General features: G+C 40.2%; 1 protein-coding gene across 1 annotated transcript in view; it reads right to left on the reverse strand.

The window, feature by feature from the left end:
* Positions 1-19,411, reverse strand: part of CPXM2 (carboxypeptidase X, M14 family member 2) — a 70,034-nt gene that overhangs the window by 20,315 nt on the left and 30,308 nt on the right. Inside the window, exons 4-5 of the mRNA XM_074158888.1 lie at positions 6,584-6,668; positions 5,897-6,047 (exon numbers count right to left, since the gene is read on the reverse strand). Of these exons, the coding sequence (XP_074014989.1) occupies positions 5,897-6,047; positions 6,584-6,668 (236 nt within the window). The remainder of the gene's footprint in view (positions 1-5,896; positions 6,048-6,583; positions 6,669-19,411) is intronic.

Here is a 19,411-nt window from a genome sequence, read left to right on the forward strand (position 1 = left end):
AGCACTGGATTTCTGCTGCAGCAGGAATACAGATTAGAAAATTAAAAGCTAAAATGTAGAAAGGCATACAAATCTTGTACACAGCTGGTTAGGTCCACCATGGCAAAAATTATTTTCTTTCATAAAACAGAGAATAAGAGACCAAGAATCTCAAACCACAGAAGAATTTGATTTGAAGTACACTCATTTATTCATGGCACTACCTCAGACAGTTGGTTTTTCTTCTGAGGAGAAAAGATCCTGCAAAAGCGTGGCACTCCCATTTATACGGAGGAATATGTTAGTTTTTTCTACCACTAATCTATCTTTATGTTACCAGTAGAGTTAATTAAGTTTGAAGGTAAAGGTAGCTTGTTACCTTCGTAACTCTATTCTTTGTAAAGATGGACGAGTGACTAGGAAGCCTTTCCTACATTCATTTCACAGAAACATAGAATGGTAGGGGTTGGAAGGGACCTCTGGAGATCATCTAGTCCAACCCCCTGCCAGAGCAGGGTCATCTGGAGCAGGCTGGACAGGAACGCGTCCAGGAGGGTTTTGAATATTTCCATGAAAAAAAGAGATCAACTCTAAAATTCAGAACTGCTTTCCAGCATGAGAGCTCTGGGGACTGCCCATAAAAAAGTACCAGAGGGGACCAATTGCTCAGCAGTTCGCCATATTGAAGGGATTTTTTGTTACATTACAGCTCTATACAATAGCCGAGCCCTGGTGCTTCCAGTGGATTTCCAGTTATTATGCTAGCAACATCTGTTGGCCTTTTTTTTCCCCTCCTTTAGTTTTGAATGTCCTTTTAACTTGCATGGGAAAATATGAAATGAACTCTCCAATGACTTGAAGATGGAGTCAACACTCACAAAACAACATGATCAAAATACTGTCATTTAGGAATTGACACTTGCATCCATTCTCGACATGATCTGTTCATACGCTTCATTCTCACAGAAGTCCTACGGTGAGTTGTGTGGTATCATACCTTGCAAGCTCAGAAGTGGGGCTCATGTACTCCAAATGGATGAGATAATGAAGTCAATCCAAGTGATTCAGATAAGTATTAAATAAAAAGAATAGTCTAGTCTAAATCCTTTAGGCTGCCTTAAAAATCTCAACATGCCATTTTGCAAATGACTGATTTTTTTCATTTCCGTATAATAGAAGTGAATTTGACTTGTCTTCACAAAATTGAACATGTCACAGACAGCACGTGTAATCTTGAAAAAATCCGCTGGCAGACATATCAGGTGATCACAGATATTTTTCCACATGATCTATTTCATGGCAGTCACGAACATTAACATCACACATTAAATCAGCAGTGAAATAATACTCTGCAACTATATGTGGATTCTTTTCTATATATGTTGATGTATGCTCAACCACCACACAACTATTTCCAGTTAAGTATAATGAATGACAATAATATGTAAGAGAGAAACAAACTCTTAACTGGGGGTAGTTGCTTCTTAAAGGTTTTCTACCACTTTTGATCTTTCTAATGATTTTCCACAGTTTGATTCTAATCATAATAGTAATTCTGAGGATGGATAATACTCTTCCAGGATACACTTCACTGTACAAATAAAACATGAAAGAAAAACTTTCAATGACACCTACTGCATTGCTGGAGAATGTTACACATTTGTCTCGATGAGTATGGAGAAATGTACTATATTGGCTTTTTCCAAGAGAGTTATTGAATTTCGTGTCATTTTTATTCAGTCTTTGCTCAGGCAAACTTTCAAAAAAAGTTTTTAATTGCCCGAGATTCAGTTTTAGCTTTGCAGTGATAAAATAAGAACACAAGGACAGAATGTCACTCTAAATAAAAATTTACTCTCACGAGTAATCGGCTGAATTTAGTACTGCTGTATACACTTTAATTTATAGTGAAATATACTTGTATAAATTCACAGATTTACACAAAACGAGCACACTCCTTGCCTTAACCAGGTGCCTGGCAAGAAGAGACAAGCAATGAAAATAGGACTGAATGATGCACCCACCGCAAGACACAGTACTCCATTGCAGAGCAGTTCGTCTTTTATCTTGGGTTGAAAGTGACGGCATAATCATGATACCAATGATAGTTTTCTATATAAGAATTATTAAAAATTAAATTTAATCACAAATTTATTCCATTAAAATAATTGACTATTGCCTTGAATACTCTACAGTATAAATAAATGCATGAAGAGCTCAGCTAATTTTCTGTCTCCTGTCTCTGGGTACTTTTGATCATATGCAGTTTCTTTTTGATTTTCCTTAGGTTTGAGAAAGAACAGGCAAGAAAAGTACATCCATCCCTCTGAGGCAATTGCAAAGATTGTGCAGGTCAGTCTACATCTATGTAAATACTAACATTTTTGGAAACTGGAGAGGGAATTAAACCCTGGTGATTTTGCTCTCTTTTTCCCAGCGAGAAATAGCAGTGCTGATCCCTCGCTATAGGTAGGATTTTCTGACATCTTTCCTCCACAGCTAAATGTTTTTCCCTTGGTGAAAGAGCAAAGCACTGCTGTTGCCTGAAAGACGGTACTGACACAGTTGGGTAACAGAGCTTTTTTTGTAGAGCTACTATAATAGTCTAGAAAAGGTTGTTTGTCAAAACTAGCCTACAATACACCAAAAATGTGTCATGAATAATATATAAGCATTTCACTGATTAAAATTACAATCATCTTATATAATACCGATTAGATAATAAGTAATTTCTCTGTTCCAATTGTCTAAATAGCGTTTTCTCATGGTTTGTCCAACTTTTAATGCATCTAGCATAAGCAGCAGGTTTTAACAGAGCCCTACCCACAGGAATGAGTCCTAGCTGAAGGACCCATTTTCATGACATTCTGTCAGTGCTAACAAGCTTTCCTAGAATATTAATATCTTATTCAGGTTTCTTTTTTATCTGGTATTACTTTCTTACCCCCCTTGTGAGCCTACATGATGGAAAGCTGATATACAGTACAGACCGAATGCAAATCACTTAATTTATTCAGGGATTAATAAAGACATAAAACTTAACATTACCAACTTAAAAGACAAGGAAAGAAATTCATAGTCATGAAAAATTACCTACTTTCTTTCCGCCCCACTTTTTTTTCCTTGGGGTATTTCCCTACAACCCATCTCCTTGTGCATTGTCATTGCCTCTGGAGGACACAGTGTGTGGGAGCTCTAAAATACGACCAAACTTCTCCTCCTGACAACTTGATTTCTTGTATGTTCATGCTCAGGGTGCAAATATAATCAAAACTACACCAGGTACTGAAGAAAACTGAGCATCACACAATTTCTTTCTTGGGTCTTTGGGTTTTGGAAAAGATAGAGTTGTGTGAGCTGACAGAGCTCCACCACCTAATTTTGATGAATATAGGAGACTTGCTCAGTTTTAAGGAGGAAACCTCTGTCTGGAAAGAACAGTCAATGTCTGGTCACACAGTTAATGCAGTGTACCAGAGCAGCGCTATCAAAGAGGCTGGACCCATGGCCAAACCAGTTGGTTATCTAAATTGGAACAAGTAAAATGACACCAATAAAGGATGAAGAAGTCCCTTTACAGGGAACCGCAAAAAGTATGTTGTACAGGACATGCATGGAAAGGCCTCTGCAACCTGGGGAACAGCTTTGTTTTAAGTGCCTTGCGTGCAATGAATAAAATGAGCTAGAAGAAAGAAATGTCAGTTCTTTCTGAGCTAAAAAGATGGGTCAGCAGCTTATCAAAACCTATTAGTTCTTTCAATCCAATTACATTTTTCATAAACACACCCCATTCCCATTGTGTTTCTCAATGAATGATTGTGGTATTTTCTTTCAGAAATAAACTGAATCAGCCACTGCAGGCAATTAACTCAATAAATGACTACCAGGAGAAAGCACTGATGCTGTTTCCATGCTAATCCAAGACCTGCAACAAGCTGTACCCGCACTCTGTGGTGGAACTGCAGATACGTCCTCATCTCAGTAGAACCTTCACCCACTGATACAGCCCCGTGAAACTGAAGGGTGAAAAACGCTAACGCTGCAAAGCGGAATTTGGCCCTGTATGGGGTATGTATGGGTATGTATACCCAACAAGAATCCAGTTGAAATAACTGCTGCACTTAATAAAAATCAGCTTTCCAAATATCGACCTTTTTGGTATTGCCTTTTTAGGCAGCTTTATGGAAAAGGATTGTGAGAATTTCCCTACAAAATGCTCTCCAAAATGGTTTGAGTGTCACTTCTGTTATTCCCTGGAGACCTCTGTGTGTGCCCTGCATGCCGGGAAAGTCACAGTGCTGAAGAAAGCTATGCTTTTGCTTCAGCCTTACCGTGTGTTGCAGAGAGTCCATCCTCTGCAAACCCACACAGGAATTTGGGATAGATGACAGCTCTCCAAGAGCCCACCACTCCTTTCAAGACTTGAGGGGAAATACTGGCTCTGGAATTGCCCTTCCAGTATAAAAAGTACAATGGGAAACAAACTCGCAGAGCTGGAGTTTTCTAACCTCATGGTTGAAATAAATCAGAATCCTACTGAAAACATGAATAATCACATAGATAGGACACCCCTGGTCACAGCCATTCGAGTCCAGGATGTATTTGTTACCCCCAGAAAAGCAGTTCTCTCTTTCATTGCTTCATGGTAATACACCTACAAACATTTATGACAGTACTTGCCCCATATTTCTCTTTGTTAGAGAATTATTCCTTCCATGCCCCAGGCTGTTTTTTTTTTGTGTGTGTGTTTTTTTTTTTTTCTATGAGCATTTAAATATCTAAAGGACAAAAATCAGGCTACCTCTGCTTGGCATGTGAAGACCCTACACCAACAGTGGAATTGGAGGCAGCAAGTCTCTGAACAGCAGCAGGAACAGTTAAAGCAGTAATGATAGGCTCTGGAAAGGCAGTTCTCTTTCTGGTTCTAGTATTTCTGAAAATACTATTCATAGCCCCCTGCAAAAAAAAGAAAGAGCTATCCCCAAGGTGCCAGAATTTAAGATCAAAGAGAAAAAGAAAAGCAGAGGAGAGATGTGGAATGAGTAGCGAGCAACTTCAAAAACAAACTGTTTATCATATATATATATACACACACACACGAAGACACCGTGACACTATTTACAATGTGCTTAACAGAAATGTGGCTTTGCCGTAGTTTGCAGTATTGAATGCCTTTTTCATTAAGTGGCCTTGTCTAAGGTTTCGCTTTGTATACACTGTTTAGCAAAACCCTAATTGTATTTTGCACTCATATGATAAGAGAAACAGCTAACACCTGAAGCTTGTGCTAAACAGGTTGTGTCTTTTCCACAGTTTTTACCAAGGACAGGACTGTTTACCTTCACCTGATGCTTAGCAGGGATCATGATAGATTTAATAACACTTGAAATTTGCTAGAAATTCTTTACATCCCCAATTTGCCTCTCTCTCCCTACAAGAAAAGCACTAGTTCAGTCACAATATTTGCCTTCAATTTAATTCTGGAAAGTCCTATGGCCTGTACAATGAAATAAAAAAAATTTGAAAAAAACCAAACTACAAAGTTATAATGGTTCTTTCTTGCTTTAGAAGCTCAGGACATCTGCAAGTGACTGTCCCAGTATGTAACCCTATTGCCTCACTGGTACACGTGCACTCAGTATGATTAATTGCACTGCACTTCAGCCCAAACCACAGAGAAAATCTTGTTAGATCATCCATGCAATCTTGTTTTATTAATAAAGCCACTTATAGATACTATGTGAAGAGTTATCCTGATACTGTCCATGTATCTGGACAGATATTTTTGTTCCTTTTTTGCATAACTCTACTCTCTCAAGGCAGGTGTTATATCAAAAGCAAAGATACCCAAAGGAAATAAAATTCATGAGTCTTGGCCCAGGCAGCCACATCATCATCAACTGTGAAAGACTCTTACCTGGCAAAGGACACCCTAAGATTTCCAGTCTCATACAGATGCTACCTTCTTCAAACCAGGACCGGGGGTTTATGCGGATATAACGTGCAACCAGAGGCACCGGCAACATATTGAGAACTGGGATCTCTTTCTCACTGTTTCCTTCAAAAATCTACATAGGCCAAACATATGGAAATGGCAAGATCAGTCTTCAAAAAGTCTTTTAGCACCTTTGGTAACAGAAACAAATGAAGTTCCCTGGTACAGCCCCAGGTTGATGGTGGCTCAGGCTAGAGCTGCTCTTTGAAGAACACAATCCCCCATGCCCCTCAGAGAGGGGAAAAGGAACCAGAGCTCCACACCCCCTTCTCTGACAAGATGTACCTCACAGGCATGAGACGTCCCCAGAGACCAACAGATGGATGCTAACCCTTTCATGGGTTGTGCAACAAGAAACACATCTCATCACAGCCCAGACCACTGCCAGGGTGGCATTCACATCCATAGGCAGAAGCATACAGATTTGTCATATAGGATATTCTGGGACCCTGTCTATATTATGCAATTTGCTCTTAAAATTCGTGGGACCACTGTAAGACATTGCCTTATAGTCTCACACTGACTAATCTGTGACATGAAAACTCCATGTGAACAGCCCCTGCTTTCCCACCTCTGCTCTTCATAAAACATCCATTTCTTGATACTCACCACATCTCCAGATTCATTTCTGACAGCAGTCCATGCATGACTGTCATTGCTCACCAATACTCTGTAAGAGGTCACCCAGTTACTCCTTGAAAAAGACAAAGAGTGTCTAAGTTATTTTTCCATAACTTAGAATGAATGCAAATTTTGCTTAACATAATAAAGCCTGCAATGGAAATCCCAGTTGGCAAAGTCACATCAATACTTGGCTCAAAAAGTGACACGCAAATCTAGATTAAATAGATAATTAAAAAAACCTAACACATAGAAGCAGGAAACCAAGATAATACTCTGGGATTCCAGGAGATGAGGGATTACTGCTCTGTCTTATATTTCTCTTTCCTTTTATATGCAGATTTCAGGATAAATGGCTTATCTAGATGCATCCAGTGTTCAAAACCCTTACCTTTTCAGCCACAGAACATTTATTATTTCTGCTGTTACTATCAGAGAGTAAGGGGAAAAAATTAATAAATCCTCTAGGACAAAAAGTCTATGAATTTCAACAAGCAAAATTTCCATTTCTTCCAATACAAGAATGACTGAAGCCTGCAGTCATTCTCATATTTATCAGCAATGGATAGCAATGAAGAGACAATCCTGTCTCCGCAGAGTCCAATTGATCACGGTACTGGTGCACTGCTACAATGTCTAGATCAATCTTCACTATGCTGATCCTTCTAGTGTCCTGTTATCTGACATAGTGCAAAGTCCCCTTTAATCTAAAAAAGTAAAATCTTCACTCATACTTAAGTTATGCCTTGTCTGTATTCAGCTAAAGAAACATATGAGAAGAAATAAAATGTTCCTTCCTATATTCTGAGTGGAGTTGAATCTCTGTAGCTTTTACACTGTCTGGGCATTCCCTACAGACAAGGTAATGTCCTACCTTTCTTCTCATAGTGGTAGTCTGAAAAGGCAACAGTAATTTTTTTTTTTTTTTTTCCCCTAACACCTTTCTGGTTTCAATAGGCAGTGACTTGGAGGAGAGTTGTGGCTTGGAGGTATCTTTGTACTGCAAAGTCAGTCCAGGATGATTAAGTTCTGTTTTTATGTATATAAACTGATCATGCATAACCAGCTGTCCACCGGAACAGCCATTCTTGAATGCAGGTTCTCAGCTGAGCTACACAGTCACATTGCTGGGAGTAAAACCAGGGTAAGGAAAGCTCTTGGGACTAGAAAGGAGAATAGGGGCAGTTATGGGAGAAGCAGCAGAGCATACGGATGCACGAAGGAAGTACCTGGAAGGACAGACACACCTGAAGAAAAGCTTTCCCCGTACAAATGCAAATTTATTTCTTTTCTTTCTTTTAAAATTAACAAATAATATGAGCAAACTACCTATGAAAACACACATTGACTTCACCGTCCTTATGTTTAAAGGAACCAACTACAAGACCAAAAAAGGGGCAGGGACAGAACAAGAGCGAATTCATCAACCTCAAGATCAGCCCAAGTTCATCCAGCTTCGTCCTGTACAAAATAGTGACCTTCAAATAATGCCTACGTCAATGCATGGCAGTAGAAAATTTATAACTTTAGATTTTCATCTGCTGTTTCATTTTCTGAGTAACAGTGATCCTTATTACACAAAAGATTCAAACTTACAATGATGCCTAAAACCAAAGATTAGATAGGTGATTAGCACGATTTAGAAAAGCAGTTCTGTATGTAATATACCAATAGCCCCAAAAGTCAAAGATAAGATATCATGTGATTTTGAAAAAAAAAAGACTGGACAAACCTAGCTCTGTTTACACATTAAACCTGTCCTTTGCAAACCTTTCCCCAGCCTTTTTCAACAAGCAGATCTTGCCATTCATGTTATTTTAAAAGGAAAAAGTCCTGACTACTGCCAAGCAGCCTGAACTTTTTATTATTGCATTGAAAACATGCATACATCTATCACCTGTAACACACACACTACTTCAACGTTAGTTGAACAACTTTAACAAGTTAGCAGCACACTGAAAGTACTAATTGTCTGCTTGTCAGTGGAATATCTCCCAGGGTAGGGGATTCACTGGGTATCTGTGAAATGCCACGCTGGCATCTCAAGTCTTCGCGGCTGTAAAATGTTATACAGCCAAATAGACAGTGACTTCAGTGTGCTATAGAAGTTTCTATTAACTCTTGTAAAGAACTTTACTTTCTTCCCTCAACTTCTCTGTGATCATAAGCTGAAGAAAAGCAGATTTAATTCTAGGTAAGATGGAAATTAAGAATGGCTGACATCAAAACTCCAGGAAGAGAAAAAAAGAAACTTTTTTCCAATTGAAAAAGAAACGAAACTTGAGAGCAAAGCTCATGGGTTCGAAGGGGGGGTGGGAGCAGTAGTGCACATATTCAGTGCACATCAAATGGTGTTGGGTGTTTTGGTTGCTTTTTTTTTTTTTTCTTTTGTCATTGTTGTGGGGTTTTTTGGTTTGGGTTTTTTTTTTTTTTATTATTTTTTTGTTGGCTTGCTGTTGCTGTTTTAAATAGTCTTTTTGAAAATCAGGTTAAATGGCCAAAAGAGGCAATGTCACAAGCCAAATAACATCATTGCTTCTGAAGTATTACAGAATTTTTTTCACTTCCACTGCACAAATAAGATTAGGAGGGCAAACACAATACATCCATATTCATTGCTCTATGCCTGGAAAAGAAATTCAAACAGAATAGTATCACTGTCACATAAAAACAAGACAACAGTAGACATTCTTTATAATTGAGAATTTTGTAGGAAAATCATGGCACACATAGAAAGTTTTTAAAAGAACTGGCTCATTTTAAAGGCAAGAGAAAATGTTGCTGTTACACTAATATTTCCAAGCTAGGACTTTTATTTACCATATTTTAATTTTCTCACTCCTTACACTTACAAAGGTTCAAACTTCTCCCAAAGGAAAATGTATACTAATCAGTCATACACATACTCCATCTTAAGTGACAACAAGTAACATGTTTTTCAGAGGCAGTCGGCCAATTAAAACACAAATGGGACTACATCCAGTCTTGTACATTTGCAGTATAGAAGGAGTACAGAGGGTCATGGGAGGAGATAAATCAGTGTAACGTATTAGGTCACACACCGTACCTGATTAACTGTGCTTGCCTATAAGGAACAAGCATCCACTTCGCATTTGTTGAGATGCAGCATAAAAACATCACAGGTGACCAGATCCTGCTCCCACTGGCACTAAATGCAAAACTGCCTCTGGGGGCTTAAATTCTTCCCCCTTTTTTCCAGTGTCATAAGAAAAACAGCTTCTGCCAATATTAAGGCAGCTGCTGTAAATTCAGATTCCCCTCAGAAATGGCATCTTCTGCCTTAAAAATCACATTCCCCCTGGCGGGGAAGGGAATACTCTGAAAACATGGGTGTATGCTAAGTATCTAGGAAACTAGCAGAGGTTAAAGCACAGGGCTTCTGACCAGGCAGGTGATTATCTTTAAACACCAGGAATTTCTAAAGAGACAGACCACCAGAAGAGCATTCACATGCTAAATCTTCTCAAACACTGCAGATTTTCTACACGTGTGCGGCACAGGAGGTCTAATGTTTCCAGGAAGCAGATGGAAGTGTCGCACATGCTGGAATCAACATCCAATCTGTTTACAGTCAGCAGAGCACTTGCTGGAATCAGAGGGTTCAATACGTACGTGGTGCTCAGTTTATTCACACAGACACAGAAATCTAAAGCTTTCAGGGAAATCCATCACCGGAAGATGACAGCTAAGGCAAAGTCTAAGTCTCGTGCTAGAAGAAGGATTGGGGGGTGTCATCTGCTTTGTGTTGTTACCTGACGGCAGGAGGACCCACCGCACTGGGTTGGGGGTTTGGAGGCATTATTTTCTGCAGCACATCACATCGAATCTTTTCAGGGCCCATCAGCACTGAACAATAAAGCTATCTAAAGAAAGCTGAAAGCAAGCTATAAAGCTTTACAGTACTTAGGACACCCCTACCAGTGTTTTAAAAAAGCTCTTCTGAATTCACTCTGTAAGATCTCCCTGGACCTAACTACCATATTCCGCAGAGGAAAATACAGGTATTTGTTGGTTTTATAGGTCCAAGGAGGCATAATTCAGGGAAAATCCTATGCCAGCATTCAGAAAAGAGTGCGTTAATTGCCGAGCTCGTTCTTGGCAGGAAGCTAGGCAATACAGAAGTTATTGCGTGACAGTACCTTCAAAAGTATTTGAGGTTGCCTCCAGTTCATCATGCTCTAGCACAAAGTGCTACTTACACGCCTCATGAATTTCATCAATGCTAGAAAAGGATCACGAGATACACATTTTAGAGGGATCATTTGGATTCAAGTGCTTCCCCTTAATAATTATTTTCAAAAATTTATGCCACCCTTAACTCTCCAGGAGAATCCTATCTGAAAAAGCTCTGTATCTATTGCCAAGATTAATCAAGTTGTTTCACAGAAAGTAAATGCAAAAATCAAATACAGTCCAAATTCACTTAATGTGTTTTTTATTATCATTAGTTGTTTTTTATCTGTAATGCATTAGCTTTAGACAAGGCTTCTTTGAACATCTTGCATTTCAAATGCAGTTTCTTCTGATGTGTGGAAATGCCCAGCTTGTCCATTTCCATCCCAAAAAAGAAAAGCTGAGGGATTAAGGGACAGAGGGGGAAACCTGAATCAAAATGGAGAATTAAAAGCAGATCTGCTGCCGTGGCAGGTTCCCATCCAGAGGATCAGCTTTTCCTTATCTACCCACATCATCAGGCTACTGAGCATAGAGAAAGACATCACGGCAGCACCAGAACAACAAAACATCTTTCTGCTTTGCCTTTTCCAATGTGATTTCCTTACTTTTCTTTTACATATTAGGCACACAGATGAATCCCAGCTCAGCACGACACACAGCAAGTGCTAAACGAGAAGCAGTGGAGGGATGCCAGGCGTTTGGCTGTCCAGCCTCCAGCGGGCGAGTGCATCAGCTGAGACTTCTGACTGTTTGGATACAGTTTTATTTTGTTTGAACAGCATCTGCTGCATGTAATGTTTCAAGGCCAAGCTTCTCAATTATGGAAAGCTGAATAAGCAAAGGGTGCATTTAAATACGATACCCTTATCCTGCTCTCTAAGGATGCTTCTTTCCAGATCACCAAAACCCTGCATGATTTGAGATAGATGAGGAAGGTTGGCAGGTACCGGCCAGCAGAAGCTCAAGCCCACGGTGGCAGAGATGCTGGAGATGAAACTAGCAAACTTTCCCTGGGAGAGTTCAGGTTGTCACCACCTATAACGGACCTGGCTCCAGCTGACCATATTACTCTTCTGCTGTCATGATAATCCGATTTATCTCCATTACAAACCCTCCAAATTAATAGAAAATAGAACCAGACAGGCACACAAATGTGTATCTTCAAATAATATATAAATTGACAAGCCAAAATACTTGAAATAGCAGTATCTCTTTACCAAAAAAATGCTAGGCAAACTTTAGATTAATCTGTAATCATGCAACAGAATCAGCATGCTGGCAATTAAATGGCTTTCTGCTTGAAAAAGTAATTTGTAGTCTCATGCAATTAAATATAAACCCATTAATATCAATATTCTAAAACAATATTTATGCTGATAAATTTTAAATCACCCACTGCCCAGCAGTTTCAAAAACAAGCCAAGTTAAAAAACGCTCAGGCTAACCACAGGTAGCCCAGCAAGCTTTACAAACTAATTAAAATAAATATGATTTAAGAGATGGAGCTTGGCTAGCAAGCAATGGTATTTTTTTTAATAATTGAAATCTTTGAATGTTTAATTTTTAAAATTGCTTCTAGCTGACTTAAATGAATGTACTGCTGCAAAATCTGGCTCTTCAGAGACCCTGCAAAGAAAAGCTCAGGGCCAGCATTTTACTTGCTTAGAATGAATTAAACAGATTTTTCAAAGCTCTCTTCTCAGCGAAGAAGAGTTGGGGTTGCAAACGCGTTTCCCACCCAACAGCTGCCACTTACAGCCATGTTTTTACAAGATTTTAATTTCTGACCTCTCTAGAAAATCCTGTGCCAGCTGTGGGTGTTTCCTTTTGCTGTTGAACATTCAGACAGCAAGACCTGAAGGTGCCAGGACTCCTGTGTGGGGTCAAAGACATCCTCTGCCCCAAAGATTTTATGGTCTTAATACCCGTCATTTGGGGCCACTATTTGCAAAGAGATCTGCATGTGTTTGAAATTTTTCCTTTCCGCTTTAGTATCTTCTATAGCTGCTAAATACACCCAAGCTGTGATTCCTTTTCTTCTAAACCTTCTTTCTTGTTTGTGCCTATCACACCTTTGTATATTGGTCACATATTTGAGGAGAAAAATCTGAACTATGTAGGCACTGCCTCACTGTGCCTTTTTGCCTCCTTCCCGTGAATATCAAAGCAATGGAAAATTAGAATCTCTGGCAATAATCAGCAAATCCTGCCATTTGTGTGCACAGCTCTGAGCATATTTAAAGTACTGCTGAAGGTCTCGCATCTACCAAGCACACACAAGGATGTGGCCAAGCTCCACGTGGTGCGTGCAGAAGGGATGTTGCCTTGGGAAAGCTGCTCAGGGCAGGGACAGGGGGAAAAGAGCAGCTGCCCCATGTCCTCTAGGCAACCCCACACACCATCATCCTCATTGCAACACATTGTAATACATGAAAAATATACAAATTGAGGCTGTGATTAGTAAGTGTGAGTAATCTGTTGCAACAGATGCCTGTATTCATTCGAGGTATCCTTTTCCTAAAGGCTTCAGCTCATTTGGTTTCAAACTGCCCATTGTAACCCCTTCCACAGAGGTTAAAAAGCTTTCCTTCCTCTTCTGAGCATCCCTGGTGAGCCTCACCGTGCAAAGCAGGTTCTCCCCGCACACCACCACCCTTTCTCAGGGCAAAGCAGTGGCTGACCAGGCAGGAATTGCTGGCCATCCCTCGTGGGGGTGGCAGTGACCTGCTCCCTCCCAGTGCTGCAGGGTGAGTCACCAAGCCTTTGGCAGGAGAGTCATAACTGGAGCGAGAGCACTGTGACAAATCACACCCGCAACAGAACATCAGTTTTGACATTTTTGTCAAACAAACTTGTGAAAGTATAAATACATTTCTGGGTGTGCTCTCTGCCAGAACTCCACCTACGTGGGATCATCTGAGCTGGTCACCAACGTAGCTCCCCAGCACCGGGAGCGGATGGTGAGTGTTCATTGGCAGTGATGAACGTGGTACCAAAATCCTGCACAGGGCACAAGAAATGAGGTGGAAGATTAACATGGCATAGGAACTGAAGTTAAGAAACTAGATGGACAGCATTCAAGGCTGAAGCTGCCAAAGGCTGACTCTCAGTGCTGCAACAATTGAAAGCCCGTGAGATGGCTCTACCAAGCCAGAGTTAACGGAAAATATAGCTTATTAAGAAAACTAGTCATAAACACTAGTATAATATGTAAGGAGTGAGATTAATATACAAAGGGAGCTTTTTCTACACTGAATTCAGGTTGTTTTGTAACTCCCATCAATATACTTGATATGACTTGGAACAATTCACTCTGCAAGAGTCTGACCTCGGGGAAGCTGTAATAATCTCTGCAGTCTTGTCACCTAGTCAGGGCAAATAACTGTTTACACTGATGTGATGCACCATAACAATTCATGTCAGTACAGAGCAGCTGCTTATTTTATTACATGGTTTGGATAAGACATCAAGACATTTTCATTGAATTTGCTGAAGTTTCATCAGGGTGTGTTTTCACAGCCCCTGCATGGGGACAGGAGGTACTGCTTTGAAAGTCAATGCCAAGTACGTTGGCCCTTTGAGGTGAACAGGGTTTAGAGCTTATTCTACTTTGTTTTCAAAAGCTGCACTGTACTGTTGTCGTATTTTGCCCCTTCTTTGCGTGCACAGTGCAAAATTTTGTTTTCTTAGGTATCTGTAGAAACAACTCCTACGAGCAGCCACCACAGTGTCCCAAATGCTAGCACAGTTACACTGAATGACTATCACCGCTCTTTATACTCTTATTATTGGAATGCTGAAGATGCTGATGTGATTCTCTCTTCATGAAGCCAACCTTATTATTAAGACTGTGTTCTTAATACCATGAATGGCTGATAAACTGGGGAGGAAGCAAGGATTTTTACCCTCTTGCAAGCAAGGGACTTTATCGCCTTGCAATCCTCACATACACACTCTCCATAAAAGCAAATCTCAGCCCCTGAGGAATTGCCAGTGAGTATAAATTAAATTTGGGGCAATACATTCATTATGTGACTAAAGAAAGAGCAGAATGCTCTACCACCAAAATTAGAAGTAAGTAAACTGCACTGACCTACATTTCTCCTCACCCCTGTCTCTGGAAGGTACCCAACTTGCCACAGACCTACAATTCCCGAAGGAGAGTTTGTCAAAAGGGATGCTGGGGGATCATGAAAGGTTACTCTGCAGACAGAGAATAGCGAGGGTGTACTATAAAAAATTACAAAGTTATTCCCCTATTCAAATACAAATATCTTTAGCAAAAGCATGATCAGGCACACAAATCAAATCTGCTGGATATTTATTACCTGCTGTCCCTACGGAGTAGCACAAAGAATTCAAACAAGTGACACAGTAGGGAGTGTGTCACCGTGTCTACACAAGCTTCTAGTTAAAACATGGCTTCAATGGCAATGAACAAAACCGACCAGTTTAGAAGCAAGCAATAGGTGCAAGTCATTGTAATTATTCCTTCTAGCCACCAATGCCACTGATTTATTGTCTCCTCCATCCACCTAATCTTTTAAGCCCTGTTGCAGGTTTGTGAGGCACATGAATTAACCTCCACCCAAATCAGAATTTGAAAATTACTACCCGTCCATTTTTTTTTTTCCGTTAAAGACAACTACTTTGCATAAAAGCAAAATATCTTCAATATTTTCATGAGGCTGAAAAGTATTAAAAAAGGTACTTGGAAATAAGACTATTTTGATTATTCTCTAAAAATTTCAGAATTTGAGCATTCTGCACAGATTATTTCATCCATGCTTTTTCTTATTGTTGTTATTTTATTATTTCATGACTATGCAGTGATAGTGTGTAACTTACCATGGTCGAAAGATTAATTTTAATAAAATGCATCAAGCCAAATACATCTTACTCACTGAAACATTGCATCCTCTTCTAAAAATCAAAACATCTTCTTGCTTTGAAACAGCCTGAAGCTTTACATAACAGTCAGTACACACTGAGTCTATCTAGACATGTGGGTTTTCTCTTGACACAAAGGATGGTGCTGAGTTATCAAAAGATTGTTTGGGTTGTGGGAAACATGTTTCCTATGTTTTTTAGTTTCTTGCCAAACTGCTAAGAGTGATTAATATTTTCTTTCCCTCTGTCAAGAGAAGTATATTTTAAACTATCACATCATTGCTTCAAATATATGGCACAATCCCCCAGTGATGCTTCCAGTATCCCTTGAACAGTTCTTTAAAAGATACCTCGTTCATAAAACTGAAGGACATATTGGCAGCAATATAAAGAATTATATACTGTATTTCTCCCCCAATTATTGAGCCATAAACCCTCTTGGAGCCCAGGTTTGGCATCATCTACCTCTCAGAGGAGGATGTCACATGCCTTTCTAAAAGGTCATATCACTCACACAACTTTCTCTAGCCTGAGAAGGCAAATAAAACAGCTCTGCAAAGAGATATCACTAATATCTCTCTATCAACTAGTAAATATTCATACAGAAACAGCGTGGTAACTGCCCAGAGATGCTGACCTCCAGATGTTCTCAGTTTGTCCAAAGGAACTGATGTTCTGCCCACTCTCACAGTGTTAGCTCTGATTCATATCAACCCACACTTGTGGCACTTCTACATTTTGGCTGTTTTCGGTGTAAAAATTAAAAAAAAAAAACCAAACAAACCAGAGTCCTGGTTCTTGCAGCTGGGCCCCACTTTACCTGGCAAATTTCAACATCTGCAGATTTTCTGGATAATGTAAGCATAGTCTGCTATTCACGATGGTAAAAAAGCACTTTGCCAGAATTTCAGGTTTCCCAAGAATGCCCAAGCTGCCTGAACAGGAACAAGCCTTGAGTCCATGTGCTTGCTTTGACAGATAAAAGAAAGGACTCCTCAAATTTGGGAGTTTTTGTTCAAAGCCTGTTTTCGCTTGTTACAGGAAGAAAAAAGGAGCAGAAAGATTTGATTCCACGTGACTATCAGGGAATTCACAGCCAGGCAGTCTGAGCACAAAATTTGACTCAGAAGTGTTTTTCCTTAACAAGGAAATGATTAAACAATTCAAGTATTTATTACTAACCAAGCACGGTTTCCTTCTGTCTCTAGTCAGGTCATCTGTGCTTTCAGGAGCTGTTTCTGCACCTTGGTCTCTTCCTCCTCAAGGCTCTCATGTCTCAAGAAGGAGACCCCTGGCCAGGTGAGCAGAGCCACAACCCGCAGGGGACAACAGACAAGAAACAGCAGCTTTCAAGGTGAGATTGGAAGAGGAATAGCCGAGGTGAAGCATTCCCTGCCAGCATACAGTGACAATCCCATGCATTTTTGTGTTCTTTGCATTGTGTGAAGTATAACCTTCAATTCATCCACTACCTATAAAGTTCCAAAAATACGATAATCCAGGCTATTGTGAACAGACTGCATCTGGGTGGAGAGGGATATAAACAAAACTAAACTAGAGTTTCCAGTGCACTGTAAAGGAGTAAAGGGTTGCTTCCATCACCACTACACTAGCTCTGGCTACAGCATCAGAAATACCAGCAGAATCAAAAGCCAGACTGCTAATAACTCAAACGTTGCAGCTCTGCAATGAAGGGCAAAGTTATTTGCTGCAGGATTCAACAGGGTGTCCTTGCCTGCCCTCCCTTGTCATTTTACATGTCCTCATTAAGCCGGTAGCAGGAAGCTAAAGGGACCAGGACAGGTACAAATCTGATCTAGGCAGAAGCTCAGAGAGGACTTCCAGTTAAGTAAATTTTTCCACTTTGTAAAAGTTTCTTGTTCAATACAAAGAGAAAAGAAAAAAAAAAATCAAACTAGATTGCTTTTCTGATTCTTAGTTGCTATCACATACTAACTTTGGTGAACTCCGCACATATCCCAGTGTCTTGATTTTTTTTTTTTTTTTAAATCTAATACTGAGAAAGTCTCCAAGGCTAAAATAAAATCTTACCTTGGCCCTCAAGCTTGACAGGCTTTCTTTTTCTAATACAACATGGATCAGAGGGGTGTTTTTTGGCTCTCCTACCTGAAATAAGCTTCTTCTCCAACATATGTTTCTATTAAGTTATGAAAACACTATATTCTTGTCACTGTCTTGTGAAGTTGGGAAGGTGCCTCAGGTAACAGCATGGCATCTTTTTGTACAAACTTTCACATCATAAATAGTCCTTTTTGATACCTTCACAGTCAGGAGCTAAGTAGAAGAGAAGGAAGCAAATGACTCTCTGCTTCCAGTGTCCATTATAGCAAAACCACCATATAAGAACCTGCCCACACCAATAGAAGTCCTACCAGCCTGTTCCTCCTGGTCTGGCTCACAAAAGGTAATTCACTGCATGCAAGCTCTATGGCTACAGTCAGGTCATTGTCTCTTGAGTTTGCCACAAGTACCAAAGCTTCTACCAGCACCTCTGAATCCCACCCCAAGGCAACTTCTGTTCCAAGCTCAGGATGTTGTCTGGATTCAATTTCCCTTTAGGTAGCTCTTCTCTACACCAGGATTTCATTTTTCCTTTCTTCTCACTTTCTTGACTGCTGGAGGAATTGGTGCAGAAAGTCATAGTGAGAACATCATTTTTCAGATGCAACAACATGATTAATGGGTATGTTGTTACCAGGTGCTGAGACTCCAGAAAGTCCAGGACACCACTCTTGGCCCAGATGAGGGCTGCATACGTCAGCCTAAACTCTTCAGAAAACATGAACATCTCCTTTGGTACCTCAGGGAATGCCAAGGTATTTTTTAAATCTGAGGACTTAATGCAGAAGCAGAGCACAAAAGTGTCAACTACACGGATTTTATCTGTTCTATCTGATGAAGGGAGAGAGAAAAATGAGGTGGACTCCAGGGAAGGCAGTGCCACAGCCAAGGCTGTACCAACAGACACCAAGTGAGATGGATTCCATCATACCCCACCAAGAAAAGCCACCTCCATGGCAGTCCCTTGTGTGCAAGCTGGAAGTAGAGAAGGAGGTCACCCCGTCCTGGGACTATTTCTCCCCACTCCTCCGGCCCTTCCATGAGGCATAGCCCAGCCTTACAGGACATGTTTTCCAGGAGACATTTGCCTGCCCCACAACACAGCTAGTCCAGTTGGAACCATCTTTCCTGCTACAAGGCAGAAATGTGTCTGTTTCTCTGCAAATCTGACTGGAGGAGCCTGGACTTGCTCTCCCAGCACCAACCCTACTTTTCCTGCGGACCCTCAGGGTTCTGCCCACCAACTCTCCGTGGGGGAAGATGGCAAAACAAGATTCAGTAATTTAAAAAGACCAAACCAAAAAAAACCCCACAAACCGACTGTGAATACCAACTATAAATAGAGCATCAAGTCCTGCTGTAAACTCGAAACAGAGCTGAACTAAAAATAGCAATATTACAAGACGAAGCAGTGCAGCACTGGTGTTGGTAGGAACAGCAATGTCAAGAGTATGAATATGGAAAAGAATAAGACTTTTCGACAGTAATTATCTACCTAACACAGAACAATGTGGAATAAATATAGAAACCTTATTGCCAAAACGGCTCCTGCTTGCACAGTAACATTAAGAGAAATAAAAAAACCCCAGAAAATTACATTACAGAAGGAAAAAAAGACTCTTTTCCTTTTTTTTTTTAGTGACAGTG

Source organism: Numenius arquata, chromosome 15 (genome assembly GCF_964106895.1).
Source record: "Numenius arquata chromosome 15, bNumArq3.hap1.1, whole genome shotgun sequence".
Taxonomy (NCBI): domain Eukaryota; kingdom Metazoa; phylum Chordata; class Aves; order Charadriiformes; family Scolopacidae; genus Numenius; species Numenius arquata.